Source organism: Xyrauchen texanus, chromosome 10, assembly GCF_025860055.1.
Source record: "Xyrauchen texanus isolate HMW12.3.18 chromosome 10, RBS_HiC_50CHRs, whole genome shotgun sequence".
NCBI lineage: Eukaryota > Metazoa > Chordata > Actinopteri > Cypriniformes > Catostomidae > Xyrauchen > Xyrauchen texanus.
The window spans coordinates 15,850,176-15,871,690 of NC_068285.1; the positions used below are offsets into that span (position 1 = coordinate 15,850,176).

The following is a 21,515-nucleotide window of genomic DNA, read 5'->3' on the forward strand; positions in this document are numbered from 1 at the left end:
TCTGTCTGTCTGTCTGTCTATCTATAAACATTTAAATATAGTTTTAAAAACAAGGCTTTGTCAAGCCAACATCTAACTTTGTCTCTACAAAATGTACTATCTAGTTCAAGATTATTATTTTTTGCAAAAATTCTAAATAAAAGCTTTAAATAAAAGGAAAGTTTTAACACTTTTTCCACTACCTGTTTCACTTTTAACCACGAAGGATATGACTCATAAACCCTGAGTCTGACACTTGTCACAAATGTGCCGTTATTTCAAAATAGATAATGTGGTAAACTCTCTGCCTCTTCTGCTTTACCAGGCACTGGTACCATCACAATAGTTCAAGCTGAAGTATGTAATTCCTGCGACACTAGCGCAACAGAATCGGACTGCAAAAATAAACAATGTTTCAAAACATCTTTCCGAATTCGCCTGTACCATGAAGCCGGTTTCGGTGGCTAGCAGGTAAGTTTTAGATTAGTTTGCCTCAACCCCAGGTTTTAGGTATAATAAATGCTGGTCAGCTTTTAGCAGTGTTCATCGCCATAGCAATTTACGCTACACGGCTAACCTGCTCCGTAGCATGTTTCATTCTGGATTACAGATGCTGAACCAATCAGCTGTCAGTAAAATGACATCTCTGACGTAATCAAGTCCCTCCCCCGTATCTCTTAAAGCGCACTTTACAAATAAAATCTTAGAAACCCACAAAATTGACTCTTCATGATAAATTATTTATTTGAGAATCTAAATATTAATGAGTGTTGTATTTTATTTAAAAATGTCATTTATTTTAATTTACCCTCTTTAACCATAGCAAAAACATTTTTGAAAACATAAACATAATATATTATGCTATCTATAACACAGCCAGTAAGATGGATTAATATGATAACTGCAAAAAAATAATCATTTTTAAAATATTAAAAGCTCAATATTGCTATGGAAAGGGGTGAATGCCACCCAAACCCCCTTCTTTCTTTCATGGACTCGAGATGAACATACAGTATTTTACTTGAAGTTTTACTGGAGAGAAATAATCACCATTAACCATTAACAACATATATATTATATATATTTATAACATTAAGAATTTGTTTGCAGCAGCTGCTGTTTCTTCTTGTGTAAATGTAAATGGCTTCATCATTTTAAAGTAATCCCTTGTACTGTGTAAATCACGTGTTTTACGTCTTCCTGATTTCATGCAGAACTCTCGAGCAATGTAAATGCATTTGAAATATATAAAAAAATGTCTTGTGCAGTTTAAATTAATTTAAAGTCTTATTTTCATAATCATCCCCCTGCGTCTCTAGCGAGACGTGAATCACGTTCTCTTTTTTTTTTTTTTATTTTTTTTTTATTTATTTTTATTTTTTTATTGAATACAAAATTATACATACAACAAAGGCACATTTTTTTCTTTTTACAATGTGTAAGAATATCGAATGAAAAGGCTCAACACAGTTTAACAAAACAAAATAACTAAAATAAAATAACTAGGTTGAAATAATAAAATAAATAAATAATAATTTAAGGGGCAATATCACACCAAATAATATGAAATCAAAAGATCAAGCAGCTTCATCGCACTCCCACCTCTCATTCCCTCAAGGGCTCTAGAAAAACACTTTAAATCGTTTTTGAACACAACAAGTAGTGGGAGGGATTTAAAAAATCTACATTTATGAATGAAATATTTTGCCATTATTACAATGTTATTAATCAAATAAAAATTAGCACAGCAGTCTTTGGGAATTCCAAATAGAATATGTTGTAAAGTAAAAGCAAAACCATCAACAACCACCTCCTTTTCTATCAACCAGTCTTGAACTGATATCCAGAAGATTTTGGACAGATTGCATGTAAAGAAGATATGGTCAGTGTCTTCAGGATGGTTATTACAGAAAGAACAAGGGACAATATCTATATTAAATTTTTGATTTAAGAATTTGTTAGAAGGATAGATTTCATTTAAGATTTTGAAGTGTGTTTCTTTTGCTTTAGGGGGAATGGGAAAACTTAAGTAAGCTGTTCTAAGATATTTTACAGTAGTCTTATTAAACATGTGATCTAATTTATTTCTTTTAATTTGACAAGGATAATATGTTTTTAAGATAACCTGTCTTATATATTTGTTAGTACAATGAGCACTTTTAAGATTAATATCTCCAATGAATAAAGTGGGAAGAGCTGGATTAACATTAGCATAAGAAAGAGCGCATCTCATCAGCATTTTTATGCCAGAAGGTATTGCATTAATGACAGTGAAGAACTCTTTGGGGTGACAAGTAAATCCATGCTTTAATGTAAAAACATTATAGTTTAAAAGGTTACCCTTTTCATCCATTAGATCCCTCACCGACCATATACTTCATTGAATCACGTTCTCTCACATGATTGGCTGGCCACAGCAAACGTCACTCATTCATGTGCACGAGCGCGTAGTCTAATTTTAAGGTCAGACTCTGAGTTGACAGAGAAAGTTGATGAGCCGCATCATGGTACCAATTAATCCTGATTGGATTTATTTGAATTCGTCAACGTGAAACCAATCCTGAAACCTTGAGTTCGTTCAGTGACCTTCATGATACAGGCTTCTCGTTTGCTACTGTTCAGTTAGATAGACCCGCCCCCAACTAACGCCATTGGTTGAGGAACGTTGTTGGGGCGGGTCTAAGCAAGTTATACTTACTTACAGTTGTCTCTGCATATCAACCTGGGATAGAACACTAAAAAGTTACATAACTTTATGGGGTTATTAATCAATGGTGGAGGCATAGTGGTCTAAAGCACATAACTGTTAATCAGAAGATCACTGGTTTGATCCCCACAGCCACCACCACTGCGTCCTTGAGCAAGGCACTTAACTCCAGGTTGCTTTGGGGGGATTGTCCCTGTAATAAGTGCACTGTAAGTCACTTTGGATAAAAGCATCTGCCAAATGCATAAATGAAATGTAAATTCAGTGTTGATGAATCCCTGGTTCAGTATCAGTCATTATAGATCAAACAGCAAATGGCTTTACTTTTGTGTTTCCAAAACTTTAACATCTAGAATTACGTTTTTCACAGGCAATAATGCAAATAAGAAGTCCTTGTGATTTGAAAGCTTTTTATTATCAAGATCATACAGGCTGATAGCCAAAATGTTAAGTCAACAATATCACAACATCCAAAATGAAGGTGGTGTTACAGCACAGGAAAGACCTTCTGATGGTGAATGCTTAAAACATTTGCAGAATGTTCCCAGGTTTGTTTATCTTCACCTTTCTTAATAAATAAACACTTCTGACCCAAAGGTGTTTCTGACACACCTTTGGTATGACTCCATGTCACATCTGTTGGTCAACATAAACAGTCGTTCAAGTCATTGGTTTTCTTAACATCCAAGCCATGGATCTTGCCTTTGAGCCCTTGATATGAAAGATATCTTCCGGGCCATCTCAGCTTGGTAGATTCTCTTACAGTTCTCGAAGTTCTCTCGCTCTCGCTTACGACAGGGCTTCTCGTAGTATCTTTTACGTTTCACGGATTCAATTACACCGTCTGAAGACAGCACTCTGCAGAGGAAAAGAGAGCATGTATCAACTAAAACATCTGTAAATATGAAATAGCTCACAAAGCCATGCCTTTGTAATTTCATAGAGCAATAATTTTAATGACAATTTGGCATAGTTGCTATATGAAACGTTTCTGGAGACAAAACATGTTTTACATAATCACCAAGCAAGCTTTTTCTTTTCACTGCTTTGGGTGGGAAAGTAACTTGCAGTAAACTGCAACTGCAAGTCAACTGCGCCCTCTATGGTAACGTGTGTCATGACGCAAGGGACTGATGGAGCAAACCAAAACTTTAACTTGTGTTTAAAAGGATAGTTAAACAAATAAATGAAAATTCACTCATCATTTACTCACACTTATGCATCCCAGATGTGTATGGCTTTCTTTCTTAAGCAGAACATAATTAAAGATTTTGAAGAATATTTCAGCTCTGTAGGTCCATACAATACAAGTGAACGGTGGCCAGAAATCTATTGCTCCAAAAAGCGATTTGATCAGTGTGTGTGAGAAACAGATCAATATTTAATCATTTTGTACTGTAAATCTCCAGCTTTGACCAGCTCCGACCATGTAGGTGATGATGCACAAATAATGTGAATCGCCAAAGAACAAAAGAATGTGAAAGTCAACATTTATAGTAAAAACATTGATCTGTTTCTCACCCACACCTATCATATAACTTCCGAAGACATTGAGTTGTATGGATTACTTTTATGCTGCCTTTAAGTCAGTGGCGGCTGCTGGTCTTTCAAAGAGGGGAAGCTCATTTTCGGCCTACATTATAAACTTATTTACCCTATTTTTTGCACTAAATCAATCTTAGGTGTTGATCTGCCCTGCTGTTTAATTCTAATTTTTTCCTCACAAGGAAGACTTTCAAATGGCTTCGCCAAAATCAGGTCGACAATATTAGCACCGTCTGCCATCGTGCGCAGTTTCACCCGTACGACGCTAGCCTAGCCTACTGTATGAATGAATGAATGAATGAATGAACGAACGAACGAACGAACGCTCTAAAACAAAATATATTAAACTTGGTAAAACTGAAACAAGGAATATGGTGTATAATTGTGTGAAATGTATTATGCAAATTGACTAGCAATTTCGCCAAACAAATATAAAGAAATAGGTTGCAGCAGTTTGTCTTTCGACTACACTTGAGAAATCTGCAATGGGACTGAGCGCGAAATAGCTTCAGTGACTTCTTATAGTACAGATTCGCTGTCAATCAAAAGGAGATGCAGTCTTTCGACAGATCCTCCAATCATCACGCGGAAGCCCGGAGTCCGGGCCAGACCACTCCTCATTCACCCCCAGAGATGCTGAGCCTCCGTGGGCGGGACATAATCGCAGCATTTATCCAATGACCGTCTATTTTCGAGCACTGAAAAAACTGTTCAGAGCAGCCCCATTGAAGTCAATGGACGCTCGGCTTCAACAGGGAAATGCACTGACGCTACGGGAATGTATGAGAAGTAAATCGAGTCAGCCGATCTGCTATATGTAATGTAGCTGATTCTGAACGAACTCGTCTTCGAGATGAACGTGTTCTAACGCATTTTTAGTCAATAAATTGTTTACACAATAGTACATATTTGACCATTATTATTTTGACATTATAGGGGAAGCTGAGCTTCCCTTGCAGTCTTAAAGAAATCCCCACTGCTTTAAGTGCTTTTTGGAGATTCACATGTCTGGACACCATTCACTTGCATTGTACGGACCTACAGAGCTGAGATATTCTTCTAAAAAATCTTTGTGTTCTGCTGAAGAAAGTAAATCATACACATCTGGGATGGAATGAGGTTGAGCAAATGATGAGAGAATTAACATTTTCGTGTGAACCATTCCTTTAAAGTGTAAACAGCTTGTTTTGGTAGGTTGTGGCTTTACGAGCGGTATTTGTGGACGTTAGCAGGGCAGATATGAAGCAACAGCTTTAATAACAAAATAAAGTCAAAGAACAGTAGCTAATTTTTTTTGTGCTGGTTGTATGGACTGATTGATGTACTAGAATAACATGACAACATATTTGATATCAACAATTAATTACTATATTGTTCTGCAGTGGAGAGCAGTGCACCCCTATTTGCTATCTCGAACATGACGCGAATGAACATAAAATGTCAGCAATATATACTAGTATAAAATTGCCTAGTAAAAAAAAAAAATAGCCACTGAAATGACATAATTTGTTCGGTTGTTTATTTTCAGACAGGCACAACACGACTGCTGTATCACGGTTACATTGCTGCCACTAATGAATAAACATATTAACGGCTAACGAGAAAATCGTTTCGCTATAGACAGGTAACAGACGAGGATGGTAATCAGGCATTACCTGCTGAGAGCGCCGTATGCGGCTTCAACATTGCCGTTCTGAACCATGACAGTCCGAGCGACGAAACGAAGGTGGTTCGCCATGTTTCATGTGTGTTGCTCCTAATTGAGCTCGGGTAGAAACGTAATCTGTTGAACGGTTAAATGAGAGTTCCTGTACAATAGCGCGCGTACGCAAGGTGGCGCCAAATAGATGTTTTAGAAAACGACCGTTGGGCTGAACCGTTTCTTTTAACGGTCATTTGGTTCAAACTGACAAGATGATTCTGTCAAAACATTTGGAGGTGGCACGTTGTTTTAGTAAAATATCCCATAGTCCATTTGTAAAGCTAATACACAGCTTTTGTACGCTTTACATTTAGGAAGAGACTTTTAGTGTCTTTTCAGTGCTTTACATAACAGTGCTTAGATGAAAGACAACATGTGGTATGTGTTTGAACATTTATAAACACGTCTGGGGCCAGTTTAATTCCCCATTACATTTAAAAAATGTCCCCTGTCTTTCTCTAGGTTCAGTAGGTGATATGGGAGCAGGATTGTTTTCTCATTCAAATTCAAGTAGCTGCATTGATTCGACCACTTCAAAGCTGATGTGCTTTTAGGGAACGCATTCAAAGAGAGCAAGAAAACAGCTTGAACTTTTGCCACTGTCTCCATTCTGACTGAAAGTACACAGTTTCTCTCTCTCTTCTCCCCTTTATTTTCCTCTGTTCCATTTCCAGGGATGTCATTTGTGATCCAGACTTGTTGAAATGCTCTTGGTAGGGGGGTGAGATCAGGGGGAGAAGGGAGAGAAAGAGACGGGTGGGGAGCAACTCAGGAATTGGTTGGTAATTACCTCCGAGCATTTGGAGAAGAGGATGTGGTTTCGGTTTACACGGCCTCATTATTTCTCTCCTCCCTTGCTCCCTTTTGGCCACTCAAACACTCCATTTGCTTTTTGTCTCTCCACTGCTGCTTTCACGCCATTTGTATGAGGAATGTGGAGACATGCACAAAAGGAACAAAGCGAAATGAAGCAGATTACAGAGCGAGAGATGGAGAAAGTCAGTGAGTGGGTTACAGAAGGTTTGAAGAGAATGAACGAAACTGGTTAAAGACAACTAATGGCAATACCTAATCATTTATAAAAGGCATACGAAGTCTGTGGCTAAAAATGTGGATAATCATGAATAAGCAAGAATAGCTCAACCAACAATTTTTGGTCTTGCTTTGTTTTCATTGTCTGCAGCATATCAATGAGAATAGATTCGTAATATGTCTGAAAAGCAATTTTGTCACAAAGCATTTTAAATTAAAGCATTTTATTATTTTGTAACATTCATTTCAGTAAGTAATCGTGCACTTATATGGCATCATATGCTAACTCAGCTTTTACATTTCCTTCTGCCCAACTTTTTGTCGAGAAGGGCAAGCTGATGAAACCACACCGAAATAGTAGTCCTACCCTTTCTACATTAGCCGTGTTTGTGGCCCCACTTGCTATTATGTTCTAGCTCAGTTCACACTGGAATGAGGACTGAATTATCTTAAATTTAGCTCATTAGCACACATTTCTTTGTTGTAGCCAAAGCTTGGTTTAATGAACATAAAATCAAATGGCAACAAGCAGGAAAACAAGGCAATTACTCATCCAGAAAATTAGGAAACTAGTGCTCTATGAGCATGCATTAAAAACAAATGCTATTGTCTGAAGTTGTGGTTAACTGAAATTGAAATTGAAACATAAAATCCCTCAAAATGTCAGTGACTCTAAATGCAAAGCTAAAGCCTGTGTCTTGTTAGGACACTGAGTCTACAACGGGACACTCAGCAAGAGAGACAAGAGAGCAGAGATTTGAAGCTGTGATATGATTGACTGACAATGGCTGACTGTTGTGGTTTGAATACTAACAAGGCTCAACATGAAATGCCTTTGTTAGCATATTTGTATGAGAGAAAGGGGTCCGATGGGAGTTTCCTTGTATTTTTCATTTGAATCATTTAAATTTTGTCCAAAACATCTTGACAAAATCTCCAAAGCATAATGGAATGTTTTTTCTTCAGTATGACCACAACCAAATAATGTCCCGTAGACGCTATTTAGCAAAGCAACTTGCATTTAAAGGAACATCCTGGGTTGGGACCTGGGTAGCTCTGCAAGTACTGATGCTGGCTACCGCCCATGGAGTCACAATTTTGAATCCAGGGCGTGCTGAGTGACTCCGGTCAGGTCTCCTAAGCAACCAAGTTGGCCCGGTTGCTAGGGATGGTAGTCACATTTGGGGTAACCTCTTGTGGTCGCAATTTTGGGTTCTCGCTCTCAATGAGGAGCATGGTAATTTGTGCGTGGATCGTGGAGGGTAGTATGAGCCTCCACGTGCTTTGACTTTCTGCGGTGTCATGCACAACGGGCCACGTGATAAGATGTGTGGATTGACTTTCTCAGAAGCGGAGGCAACTGAGACTTGTCCTCCGCCACCTGGATTAAGGTGAGTAACCACGTAGTAGGCTAAAGCACATAACTGTTAAGGTCGCTGGTTCGATCCCCACGACCACCACCATTGTGTCCTTGAGCAAGGTACTTAACTCCAGGTTGCTTTGGGGGGATTGTCCCTGTAATAAGTGCACTGTAAGTTGCTTTGGATAAAAGCATCTGCCAAATGCATAAATGTAAATGTAAGTAGTGGGAATTGGGCATTCCAAATTGGGAGCAAAAAGGGGATAAAAAAAAGAGGAATATACTTGGTATAATGCAAAGTATGCTCATTAACAGCATTTGTGGCATAATGCTGATAACCACAAAAAATAAATTGGGCTCGCCCCTCATTTATTAACGTTTAATAAATGGTTACAATTAGGCACAACAATATTGTCACAAGATTAAAATATTACACGTTATCAAGATTTTATTGTGATAAAATGTACACCTTCTTCTTGCATTATCTGTTTAAAATTTAATCCAAAACATCAATTACAGGGTTTCATTGTCATAGCATCAAAGTTGTAACTTTACACAGATAGTTAGTAGATGATTTTACATTAAAATAATGTTAACATGTATAATGTTTACATCTTTTGGCTATACTTTTGTGTGTATTTAGCGTTTTTGGACTGGCACCATTCACTTCAATTGTAAGTGCAAATAACTGCGATTAGCGGTTTCTTTTTATAAAGGAGGGACCAATCGAAATAATTTTTTGTGGAATCTTATGGCACAAATGCTGTTAGTGGAACTTAACTTGTATTGAACTTGGAAGATTCCTTTAAGTGAAAGTGCATTTAAGGGATACATTTAATCAGTATGTGTGTTCCGGTAATCAAACATTTATGACTTTGACATCTAGTGCTCAACCATTGAGCTCCAGGAACACAATGTGAAATCAACATTTCATTAAGCACAACCTAAAATCAATATTTTTTAGTTACTTAGGTTGCAGGTTGAGATTACTGGCACCATTTGTCACTGACCTAAGAATTACAAGATGGCCAAGTTTATTTGCTTTTTTATTATTCTTTAAACAGACTATGAAAACAGATAGCTATGGAATAACTGTTCACTTTAACACGGCTATACCCCAGAGGGCCACCACGTGGTACTTGATCGTCAGGGTTGATACTCCCAAAGTCCCAGGTGAGAACCGCTGGAGGTGTGATCCATGATTTAGGTCAGTGATATTTCCAATCACTATTGTGCTCTTCAGTAAAGTACTTGAGCAAGGAGTCTGATCTTGTATTGCGCGTGCTTTGGGTAAAATTTACATAAATAACATGCATTCGTTGCATTGATGGGAATGACCAGAATGACCCGATAGCAAATGGCTGGGCAGAGTCTTCATGTTTGTAGATAGCGGTCTTGTTCAGCCTAATTGTTTGATCTTTACGGGAAACACATGTGGTGCGCGCACACGCGCCACCTAATGAAACCGCACAGGCGCAAACGCACAGGATTGGAGGAGAACTCCGAGCGCTTATTTACAGGCTCATCCGAAGAGAGAAAGAGAGCACTGAAAGCCGGCTGAGGAGAGGAGATCCCTCCAAGACAATTATCTGAAAGAAAATACACGACAAACTGCAGAAACTCCAGAAACTAAAATTAAAAAAAATCTAAACAATCTCGTGAGCAGAGACGTGAGTCATGGAGCAACAATTTGCCGACTTTTCCGGATCTTGGAAAATGAAAAGTTCAGAAAATTTCGAGGAGCTTTTGAAAGCACTAGGTACGATTTTTACGATTCTTAATAATTGCTATTGTGTGCATGTATTTTTATTTTCACAACGGACACAAAATAGCCTATAGATAAACATTTATTCAGAAACTTCAATAAAATGTCAATAGTTTCATTTTCTCCAAAATCCTACCATTTGCTTGTACCAATATTTGTTTATGCGCTGCAATATTCGCTTTAATTAACGTTATACTTAAGCCGGTTCAACTATGATATCGTTGTCCATATTTCGAGTTTAATTAAGCTTATCTGCTTTGCCTAATTAGTCCTTCCGATAAAGTGATTATAGTCGACATAATAAAAACAGCAAACAAAGGTTAGGCTAATTGCTATTCTTTTCTCAATTGAATGCAATTTAGTTCATGATCCATCAATTCCAGTCAACGTGCACGGGTCAAAGACTCAATTTGTCCATGAACAGGCTGTATGGAAAGCTGCATGGAAAAATGTTCTGCCTCACTTCCTCATGGGATTGTGATTAGGCTCACAAACCCTGATACGGGCCCCTCGGCCAGCCATTTGGCTCTGTAGACACACCGTTCCTCGACCCCCAATTATTTGCCCCAGGGGGAGTTCACTTAGTCCAAGTATGCAGTTACCCCTAAATGAAATAAACGGGGCAACGAGTTCACTGTCTTGACTAAATATTTACTAAGAGTTATAGATTTCCTTGACTGGGGTGAACATTAATTCTGGGGTCCCTAATTCTGATTACATAAATATGTGTATGCTGTTAATTAAGCATTCCAATGCAGATTAGACATGCTCATAAAGGACAGGAAATTGGCCATAGTAAAACTGGAAAACTGGCTTTGATCCCTGGTTTAATAACCTCTCATCTAGTACTTTGTGTGTATGTGTTCTGTAGGGGTAAATGTCTTTCTGAGGAAAATTGCAGTTGCAGCAGCCTCCAAACCGGCTGTTGAGATTGCACAGCAGGGAGAAAGCCTCTCGATTCAGACGTCCACTAGTGTGCGGACCACTCACGTGTCCTTTACGGTGGGCCAGTCTTTCAACGAGACTACAGTGGATGGACGACCATGCACAGTAATTACATCTTTTTCATCTATGCATCAATCCATTCATAATCCAGCAAGTCATATTTGATGTAAATTGCTACAAAAGCACACAAGACAAGGCTGAAATGTTAAATAGTCTAATATCTCTAACTTAATCTATTATTTAATTTTTTTTTAAATAACTTTCTGTGTATTTAATGGTGAAAGTTAATCTATCCACACACACACACACACACACACACACACACACACACACACACACACACACACACACACACACACACACACGTTGTGTTTCCATGTTTTATGGGGACTTTCCATAGACATAATGGTTTTTATACTGTACAAACTTTATATTCTATCCCTAAACCTAACCCTACCCTAAACCTAACCCTCACAGAAAACATTCTGCATTTTTACATTTTCAAAAAACATAATTTAGAATGATTTATAAGCTGTTTTCCTCATGGGGACCGACAAAATGTCCCCACAAGGTCAAAAATGTCGGGTTTTACTATCCTTATGGGGACATTTGGTCCCCACAAAGTGATAAATACACGCTCACACATACACACACACACACACACACACACACACACACACACACACACACACACACACACACACACACACACACACACGCACAATGAATTATGTTTTCAGCAAGCAATCTTCTTTATGAGACACTCACAAACTCATATTTCCACTCTTAGCCCTTTTCTGACCCTTTCACTTTCTCCTCAGAGTTTTCCGAAATGGGAGACAGACAGTAAAATCTCTTGCGAGCAGACACTGCAGAAGGGGGAGGGACCTGAGACATCATGGACACGTGAGCTGACCAATGATGGCCAAATGATTCTGGTAAGAGATTCAGAAGAATGTGACCACATAATGGGGACAAAATGTAAAAGTCTCAGAATCTGTTATTGAAACATTTTCATTGTATTTATTGATGAAAAATCTGAATATTGGGAAGGATGTGTCTAATGGCCCTGCTTTAAAATAAGTCACTATCATAAAATACAGACATCCAGTGTTGGGTAAGTTACTCTATAAAGCAATTCACTACAAATAATTAATAACTTCTCTAAAATTGGACTGTTTATTTGACTGATTAATAGCGAAAGTAATCAAATTAATATTACTTCCTTTTTTAAGTTACTTCCTGATAATTCATGTTTTAAATGTATTATTTTTAGAAATATTTGTACAATCTTTAGGCTCCAAACAGTTGGAGTTTAAAGGGATAGTTCGCCCAAAAATGAAAATTCTCTCATCATTTACTCACCCTCCTGACATCCCAGATGTGTATGACTTTCTTTCATCTGCTGAACACAAATAAAGATTTTTAGAAGAATATTTCAGCTCTTTTTTCCATTCAATTCAAGTGAATGGTGACCAAAACTTTGAAGCTCCAAAAAGGACATACAGGGAGCAGAAATGTAATCCATACGACTTTAAATGGTTTAATCCATGTCTTCAGAAGATATATGAGAGGTGTGGTGAGAAACAGATCAATATTTAAGTCAAGTTTTGATAGAAAGTCTTTTTCCTGCCCAGTAGGAAGTATGCATGAAGAATGGGAATCACCAAAAACACAAGAAGAAAGTGGAGGCTGACTGAGCAGGGAGGAGAATTTATAGTAAAATTGGACTTAAATATTGATCTGTTTCTCACCCACTCCTATCAAATCACTTTAGAAAACACTGATTTAACCACTGGAGTCATGTGGATTACTTTTATGCTGATTTTTGGAGCATACAAATTTTGGCACCCATTCACTTGCATTACATGGATCAAAATCTTAATTTGTGTTCTGCTGAAGAGAGAATGCCACACACATCTGGGATGTCATAAGGGTGAGTAAATGATAAGAGAAATGTCATTTTTGGGCAAACTATTCCTTTAAGATTATGTCCCAAGGGCCAAAAGCATTTTTAGCTCATGATCTCAATACATATCCAGTTTAGACTGAACAATCAGCCTCTCATCCTTAGATATTACAGTACATCAACTCCTTTGATGTTATGTTTGAATGCCATTAACATTAAAGGATGTGATTATTCAAATGTCTCACACCTTCATTATCTTCCGTCCTAAGAAGAAGGTGGCAGATCTAAAGATCTTATACACATGATGAATGAAAGGCCTCTCTTTAACGTGATTATGGAAGTTACACAACTTACGCAATTTACAGTAAACAGTCCCACGACTCATAGTTTAATAACTGTTGTTATTAAACTATGAGTTAGACCACTCGGGCATGCTAGAAAATTAAAAAGAGAATGTATTGCCTGTGCTTTGATTCAGAGAACTGGTCTGATTCGATTTTTGAATATAAAAACATGTTTATAATACATCTCTGATGTTAATTTTCCAGACCATGAGAGCTGGGGATGTCGTCTGCACCCGTATGTATGAACGAGACTGAAGAATCTTTACACATCAGTTCATTCCACATCTCAACAATAACTACAGAGCTCATAAATGCTAGTTTTTCATTGTTTAATATAGTCTGTTTCTTTCCATTTTGAGATTAGCTTCTGTTGTAGGTTTGACATTTGCTGATCTGTGTATGACAGAGAAGGGATGTTTGGAGTCTTTGTTTTTCAGTCTGTGTTTTTCTTAGCAATGCGTCTATCAGAAAAACTGTATTTATTGCTATTGTGTATTTTAACCTGCAGTTTTATGTACCTGCCACAATGTGGCTTATCAATTAAATATGTTAATAAACCTGTATACATATATACACAAAAGAGTGTCAGGATGTTTTTGCTGAAAAATGTGTTGTTACTATAGAGTTATACACCAAATACAAAATACATAACCAAAAATCACATGACTACTTTCATTCTGTCCACAATGCTTTTTTACTCCTATCATCTTGGCTGGACGTATAAATCTCTTTGACACTGACCTCGGTTGCACTTTTCCACACATTTTCTGTCTCATTCCCTTTCATCAAAGTTTCCTTTGTATTTATTCTCACCTTTTCGTTTTTGAACCAACCTCTCTTAGGTTTGAACAACCCTATATACATTTATATCACATCAATGTGCCACAATTTTGTTTTCAAAAAGAATTCCTGGCAAGGAGTAAGGGTGAAAAAGGGAGAGGTATGGAAAGAGTGAGTAAGAAATTTAGAAAGAAAAATAATTTCATATTTTGAAGGAGTTATATTCCCTCTGCTCTCTCTCCCATCTGCAACTAGTTACCATATGAGGTCAGAGAGAATGGCTGTCATTCTTTCTCTCTCTCTCTCTCTCTCTCTCTCTCTCTCTCTCTCTCTCTCTCTCTCTCTCTCTCTCTCTCTCTCTCTTTCTGCAGCCAGGTTCATGTTCTGAACTGTGCATTTTTCTAAATCTAGGGCACATGCATCTGAAAGTTAAATGAAATATTATAAATAAGTAAAAAAACACGAAAGACTGCCAATTGGATGAGTCTTAACATACTTTTTCGCACACTGCAAAAAAAAAAAAAAAATAGAAAAAATCCTAATTCAGTATTTTTGACATGTTTTACAGTAAAAAAATCAAAAATAAACATGCTTAAAACAAGATAAATTTACTTGAGAAGCAAAATTGTGTAAAGCAATAAGACTTTGAATTATGTTTATTTTTTCTGCTTCATTGGCAAATAGTTTTTTCTTGTTGTAAGGCAAGCATAAACCAAGATTAGATTAACTTTAATAAGATAACTCAATCTAAAATTAAAATTCTGTCATCATTTACTCACCCTCCTGTTGTTCCAAACCAATATGACTTCCTTTTTTCTGTAGAACACAAAGGAACACTGTGGCAGGCCCTCTGTCACAGGGGGATCGGTAAGAACACTCCAACAAACTTTAATTGGAGCACTTTTCAGTGTACATCAACATGCAAAACTGTGCTTTTCAGGACACCAACTAAAACACATTCCACATACAGCCTTGCTTTTCAGAAGACACATTAACACAGACACACACACAGCTTCATGCATCTCTCTCTCTCCCTGTCTGCCGCTGTCTCCGCTCCTTAAGTACTCCCCCTGCTCCTCACTGGAATGCGAGACAGGTGTGGCGCACAGGTGGAACTTGTTCACCACTTATCTCCCCGGCCTAGCTCTGCCCAGAAGATGATTGGCCACACCCTACTCACTACAAAGACATTAGACAGAATGTTAGGCACGAAACGTGATCACACAGAAAGTCGACATGCTGTTTCCGAAAGTTCTGGTACCCTATGATCGGCGACAGTACAGCCCAAAGTATACTTTGATTTTGACGCGAACACTCAATGTCTGCGTACTGACAAACGCAAATCTTTCATACACAGGCATTTGCCTCATGTGTGCTTGGTAATACATGTGCTGGTATCTCCTGACATCCTAACACGCATGTTCTTGACGTGCAAATCCACTGTTGTTGTTTCAACCTTTGTCTCCTGTTGTTTACCGGCGATTACATCATCTTCTAGTGCTTCTTCATGACAGCATTGGAAAAATTGGGCTGCATGCGTTCAGTGCTCGAGCACTCAGCTGATGACGAGATTTGCATAACGTGTCCTGTCTGACCGAAGTATACTTTGGGCTAATGCCCACTCACTGATATTTGGCACTTCCCATCAGATATTTTTGCGTCGGTTTCAGGGTATTTATCTTCCCACGTGGCTTGACAGCATAGGTAGCGTTCACTTAATCAGTGTCGAGCGTGATTCTGAGGTTGCACTTTTCCCCTCCACTAATGGTTAGGGTTAGGTTTGGGTTGGGGTTGGGGTTGGGGGGGTATAGTCCATAAAATATGCATTCCTTTTTACTGTATTACATCCTGTACAGCTGAAAGGAACTAGCTTCACAACTTACTTTTGGCGACCACTGCTGGACATAAATGGAGCTCACACGTGCCTATACGCCCGACAACACTTACCGGTTTGGCTACTGGGGGCAGTGTTTTAAATTTTGGTAAGTATACCGATTTTTGCTAAAGAAAAGTCTGCGTTTTATTTCCGATTTCACTATGAGATCAGGCTGTAGGCACCGAAAGCCACAGTCACCATTCTCTTTTATTGTATGTAAAAAAAGCAGTGTCAACATTTCTCCTGTTGTGTTCCACAATACATGTTTAGAAGGGGTTTGGTGAGACTAAATCACAACTAAATTATTCTTTTAATTCAAGTCTGAATATTTCACAAATATTATAATTGATCTTTTTGTTTTAAGGATTTGTAGGTCTTTTTAACAGCGAAATGACAAAAAATATTGAATGAGCAAACTTTTTTTTTATGTACAACATAACATAACTTGTATATAACTTAACATAGTTTATGTTAAGACTCTTCCCTCTACTCTTCCTATCTTTCCTCTTTCCATTCACAGATATGCATATATCTCAGCGGAGTTCACAGACTGCTGTGTTATTTCAGTCTGCAGCCAATGATGATTTTTCCAGCTTCCCAGACAACAGAGCACACTGTGAACTGATTCAAGATTGCACATAATTTTACTCTGCTGTGCTGAGTATGTGTGCACATGTGTGTTCTACGATTCTCAAAGGTCCTTTTAAGGGTTTTATGTTCTCATAACACTTGAAGTCCAAAATGTGTCCATGTTGCAGTGTACAAAGGTCATTGTCAAGTTTACACACTTTGTCAAGTCAATATACCAATTAGTATACCCTCTGCTTAACTAGACAGTGACTATATATTTAGAGGTGCTTGACAAGTACGTTTTAACCTTAAGTATTAAACTTTAACATACAAAATGAACACCTCAAAACATGCTGCTTGTTGGTATTTTTATTTTTCTATGCACTCTATCACAATTTGTGCCAGTTGGATGATAAAATGGGTGAACCAAATCCTATAGACTAACACTGAAAGAATGAAGACATTGTCATTTTAGTGCAACAAAATATTAAAGAAACTTGGATGGGCTCTTTTGACTTATAAGCAACTATCTAGCATCACCCTAGCAACTACTCAGAACAACCTAGCTACTGCATAGCAACTCCCTGGAAACCATCCAGAACAACCTGGCAACTGTATACCAACACCCTACAAACCACTCAGAGCACCTTAGGAACCTCAGCAATGCCCCTGGCAACCACCCACAACACCCTAGCATTGTGGCGGTAAGTTTTGCATGGGCAAGCACTACTTACATTTTGTACAGAAAATAAAAAAATCTAGATTGTGTTACATGCATAAAATGTGCTTAAGAGAAGCATACTTTGTACCATTTGTACTGCATCAACTTCTATTTGTTCCATCTGTCTAGGCTCCTTTATGCAAATCCAAAATTCCAATCCCGAGAACATGCCAAAATACTTCTGAACACAAATTCATGTCTGCCGTGAAGCTTGGGATATTCACAGAGAGAAAAGTTATATTGCTCAAAGGATGCTCTTTTAGTTGAGAAATCTTTGAGATCACATTAAAATGTCCTTTAGTATCTTTGCAAATCTGAGCACAGTTTTCATGTTCCTATACCTTAATTTTTGCCAAATTATATTTTATGTGGCTCTTTGTACATATCACAGTGAAATCAGAGACAGTAGGTTGACTTTTCTTTAGCTGAAATCAGTCTGTGCTTACAGATATTCGGAAAATTGCCCCCAGTGGCCAAAGCAGTTAGTGTTGTTGGGCGTATGGCACACGTGAGCTCCATTTTCAGGAGGTAATGTCCACAGAGGGGCGCCAAAAGCAAGTTGTGAAGCGAATGGTTTTTAGCTGTACATGCTGTAATACAGTGAAGAGAAATGCATGTTTTATAAACTGCACGCCCCAAACCTAAACCCAACCATTATTGGAGTAAAAAGTTTATGTTGGAGGGAAAAGCACCGCTGGATGGCAGTAGTCGCTAGAGTACATGAGGCTGATTACTTCCTGAAGGTTCAGCGGTATCTGAACCCCGGCTTCCACCACTGCTGATGTTATTCGCAGTCAAGGCACTTAACTCCAGGTTGCTCACACGGAATTGTCCACTGTAATACATTGTACTGATAGAGATGCCGCTTGTCAGTGAGTCGGCATCCTAGTATATCGGAAATATCAGAAACAACATTCTGACTTTAAGCGTGATCTTGTTAGTATTGCAGCAGTTTCCTTGTGAAATAAACACTACAGGCGCTATAACATCAACTGGTGACAATTACTTGTATTCCCCTGCATGACTTGGAAAGCAATACATTTTAATGTTTGTGTTACAATAACCAATTACATTTACAAACTTGTTCATATGCACTCAATTTGCGCGGTATCTCAAGTGGTGAAGAGTTGCACTTGCATCACGGAGGACTGTGATATGATTCCTGAAAAGCACACGAGTCGACAAGTGAGCTGAAAGTGTGATAAAAGCACCAAAAAAAGATGTTGCTTCAGCAATTGTGTTTTTTATGTCACATTTGCTTTTTTGTTTCTCCCCTTATCTCCCCTAATTCCCAATGCGCTCTAAGTCTTTGTGGTGGCGTAGTGGCTCGCCTCAATCCGGGTGGAGGATGACAAATCTCAGTTGCCTCCTCAGATAGTCTGAGACTGTCAATCTGAGCATCCTATCACATGGCTTGTTGAGCGTGTTACCATGGAGACATAGCGTGTGTGGAGGCTTCACGCTATTCTCCACGGCATCCACGCACAACTCACCACACGCCCCACCGAGAGCGAACCACATTAAAGAGACCACAAGGAGGTTACCCCATATGGTTCTAACCTCCCTAGCAACCAGCCCAGACCTGGCTGGAGTCACTCAGCACACCCTGGATTCGAACTCGCAACTCCAGGTGTGGTAGTCCGTGTCTTTACTCGCTGAGCTACCCAGGCCCCCACATTTGCTTTTTATGACACTATCTGTTAGGTTTAGGTTTAAGGTTTAGGTTAGGGAGACAGGTCTTGTTGATTTAAAACTCAATGGAGCATTGACCTTAATAACAATCATGTGTTTGGGAGAAAATATAACTCACTTTTAGCACCACTTAGTGGACATTTTACAGAACTGCCGTGATGTAATGAACCACATCATTTTTCAAAAATGTCGCCACATTCACGTAGTTTTCATAAGATCAGTTCTATCCTTCCTAAATCTAGACCATACTGCTGGAAAACAAGGGCAAAACTCACAAACACACTCGGTCCACAGAACCTCCCTCCATCCATCCTGCTGGTTGCCTTGGCAAGTCTCTTGTGAAGACTTCATGTCAGCTCATTCCACAGGCGGTGATGTCATGGGGCCATGCATTGCTTGATTGGCTGTGGAATGTTGTGGCTTCAAGAGGAAAGCAAAAGGAAAGGGAACACACCCATTCAGAAAAGAGAAAGGGAGATAAAAGAAAATAGGCCTATTAGAGATAATTATGAGAGAAGTGACTACAATGACAAATCTTTATAACATTTCAGTATACTCTTTCTGAACTTAAAAAAGGAACACAGATAAGCTGTTTCTTATTAGATGTTTGGCAGCATTTTCAGTCTTGCACACCTTTTACTTTCATTATGGAAAAAAGATGCAATGAAAGTGAATGGTGACTGAGACTGAACATTTCGCCTTTTGTGTTCCATGGATAATAGAAAGTCATACAGGTTTAGAACAACATGAGAGGAGGTAAATTCAAATCGAATTTTCATTTTTGGGTGAACTATCCCTTTAAGATCTCATTCCTGTTTACAACTTTGTCAACACACTCAATGATTAATGTATCGCATATGAATTTCCGTGGAAGCTTGTGTGAAGATTAGAGCAAGCATACGGTCTGATCCAGAAATCATGCTGTTTTACAGGCAATATGGTCGAGTGTTTGGTTTCCATTCATTATGTGTAAATTTCTTCCACATCTGGTCACGGCCAACTGAAGTCAAAGTGTTGCATTAGTTTTGGAACACTTTGTGCATTAGCAGCAGTAGAAACTATATAACCAGAGAAATCAACCTGAACTTCTGTGGTCAGCGAGGTGAAACTTGAAAAGGATGTTTTCTGAATATATATCAATGTTATAAAGAACAGCGTTTTTTAATCTTTACAGACGCTTTATGAACCCCCCACCCAGACTTTCAGTCAACCCAGTGACCCCAATAAAACAAGATGGATTGTCTTGGTAATTCTTTGTAATAACTTTCATCAATAGCATACAAACATTACATTCTGTCATCATTTACTCACCCTCACGTCGTTTCAAATCCCTCTGACTTTTCTCATCCTTGAAACATAAAAGGAGATGTTAGACAGAATGTTAGGGACGGACAGTTTTAGACACTATTCACTTTCATTGTATGGAAAAAAGCAGGAATGAAAGTGAATGTTGACTGATGCCGTCTCGTTTTGTGTTCCTCAGAAGAAAGAATATCAAATGCATTTTGGAGGACATAAGGTGGAGTAAATGACCCTCAGACAAACATGGTCTTCTGTATCATTTGAAATAAATTTTCATACATATCTATAATATTTTATAGATTTTAAACAACATCCTATATGTATTATACTGTATATGTTCATAGAACAGGGACTTAAAAGGACCCACAACTGAATAAGCTAAATAGGAGACTAGAGACAAGGTTACAAGGAATAGAGAAAGCAAATAGAATAGTGGGTGATGATTGTGTGTGTGTGTGTGTGTGTGTGTGTGTGTGTGTGTGTGTGTGTGTGTGTGTGTGTGTGTGTGTGTGTGTGTGTGTGTGTGTGTGTGTGTGTGTATGTGTGAGCGTGTATTTATCACTTTGTGGGGACCAAATGTCCCCATAAGGATAGTAAAACCTGAAATTTTTGACCTTGTGGGGACATTTTGTCGGTCCCCATGAGGAAAACAGCTTATAAATCATACTAAATTATGTTTTTTGAAAATGTAAAAATGCAGAAAGTTTTCTGTGAGGGTTAGGTTTAGGGGTAGGGTTAGGTTTAGGGGATAGAATATAAAGTTTGCACAGTATAAAAACCATTATGTCTATGGAAAGTCCCCATAAAACATGGAAACACAACATGTGTGTGTGTGTGTGTGTGTGTGTGTGTGTGTGTGTGTGTGTGTGTGTGTGTGTGTGTGTGTGTGTGTGTGTGTGTGTGTGTGTGTGTGTGTGTGTGTGTGTGTGTGTGTGTGTGTTTTGTGCTATCATATGACTGACTGGCTGCCCCCTTGTCATCCATGTGACCTCACATGACTAGCAAAATGCAAGCCTTCAGTAAAGGTGGAGAGAAGCAAAGCAGAGATATAACATAAGACATGCCAAGAAATTATAAGTGAAATTGAGATTATGAGTGTGGAGTGTGTGTACATGTGACAGTTGATTGGGGAGAAATAAAGGTTATGACAGAGGAAATAATGTTTTTTTAGTTTTACAATTGAAAGAGATGGAAAGGATACAGAGGTATAAAAATGAATAATATATCATAAAGCAAAATCATTACTTCATGATTTCATTTTGGAATTAAACTTTTTTAAAATAAAA

The 21,515-nt window shown here is 38.3% G+C and overlaps 2 protein-coding genes across 2 annotated transcripts; one reads left to right on the plus strand and one right to left on the minus strand.

Moving 5' to 3' along the window:
- Positions 1-3,085: 3,085 nt before the first annotated feature.
- Positions 3,086-6,001, minus strand: mrps21 (mitochondrial ribosomal protein S21). The gene is made up of 2 exons (XM_052136120.1): positions 5,887-6,001; positions 3,086-3,544 (listed from the first exon to the last, which is right to left on the minus strand). The coding sequence occupies exons 1-2, from the start codon at positions 5,967-5,969 to the stop codon at positions 3,364-3,366; spliced, it is 264 nt and encodes an 87-aa protein (XP_051992080.1). The 5' UTR covers positions 5,970-6,001; the 3' UTR covers positions 3,086-3,363.
- Positions 6,002-9,818: 3,817 nt separating this feature from the next.
- Positions 9,819-13,877, plus strand: LOC127650605 (cellular retinoic acid-binding protein 2-like). The gene is made up of 4 exons (XM_052136117.1): positions 9,819-10,084; positions 10,962-11,140; positions 11,857-11,973; positions 13,493-13,877. Exons 1-4 carry the CDS (start codon positions 10,003-10,005, stop codon positions 13,541-13,543), a joined length of 429 nt encoding a protein of 142 aa, XP_051992077.1. The 5' UTR covers positions 9,819-10,002; the 3' UTR covers positions 13,544-13,877.
- The last annotated feature ends 7,638 nt before the right edge of the window (positions 13,878-21,515 follow it).

Bases quoted from the DNA above. Each gene is read 5' to 3' on its own strand.
- mrps21 (XM_052136120.1), bottom strand. From the start codon at position 5,969: ATGGCGAACCACCTTCGTTTCGTCGCTCGGACTGTCATGGTTCAGAAC. The intron at 3,545-5,886 runs GTAATGCCTGAT...TTTCCTCTGCAG, and splicing joins GCATACGGCGCTCTCAGCAG to AGTGCTGTCTTCAGACGGTG.
- LOC127650605 (XM_052136117.1), top strand. From the start codon at position 10,003: ATGGAGCAACAATTTGCCGACTTTTCCGGATCTTGGAAAATGAAAAGT. The intron at 10,085-10,961 runs GTACGATTTTTA...TGTGTTCTGTAG, and splicing joins GGAGCTTTTGAAAGCACTAG to GGGTAAATGTCTTTCTGAGG. The intron at 11,974-13,492 runs GTAAGAGATTCA...TTAATTTTCCAG, and splicing joins ATGATGGCCAAATGATTCTG to ACCATGAGAGCTGGGGATGT.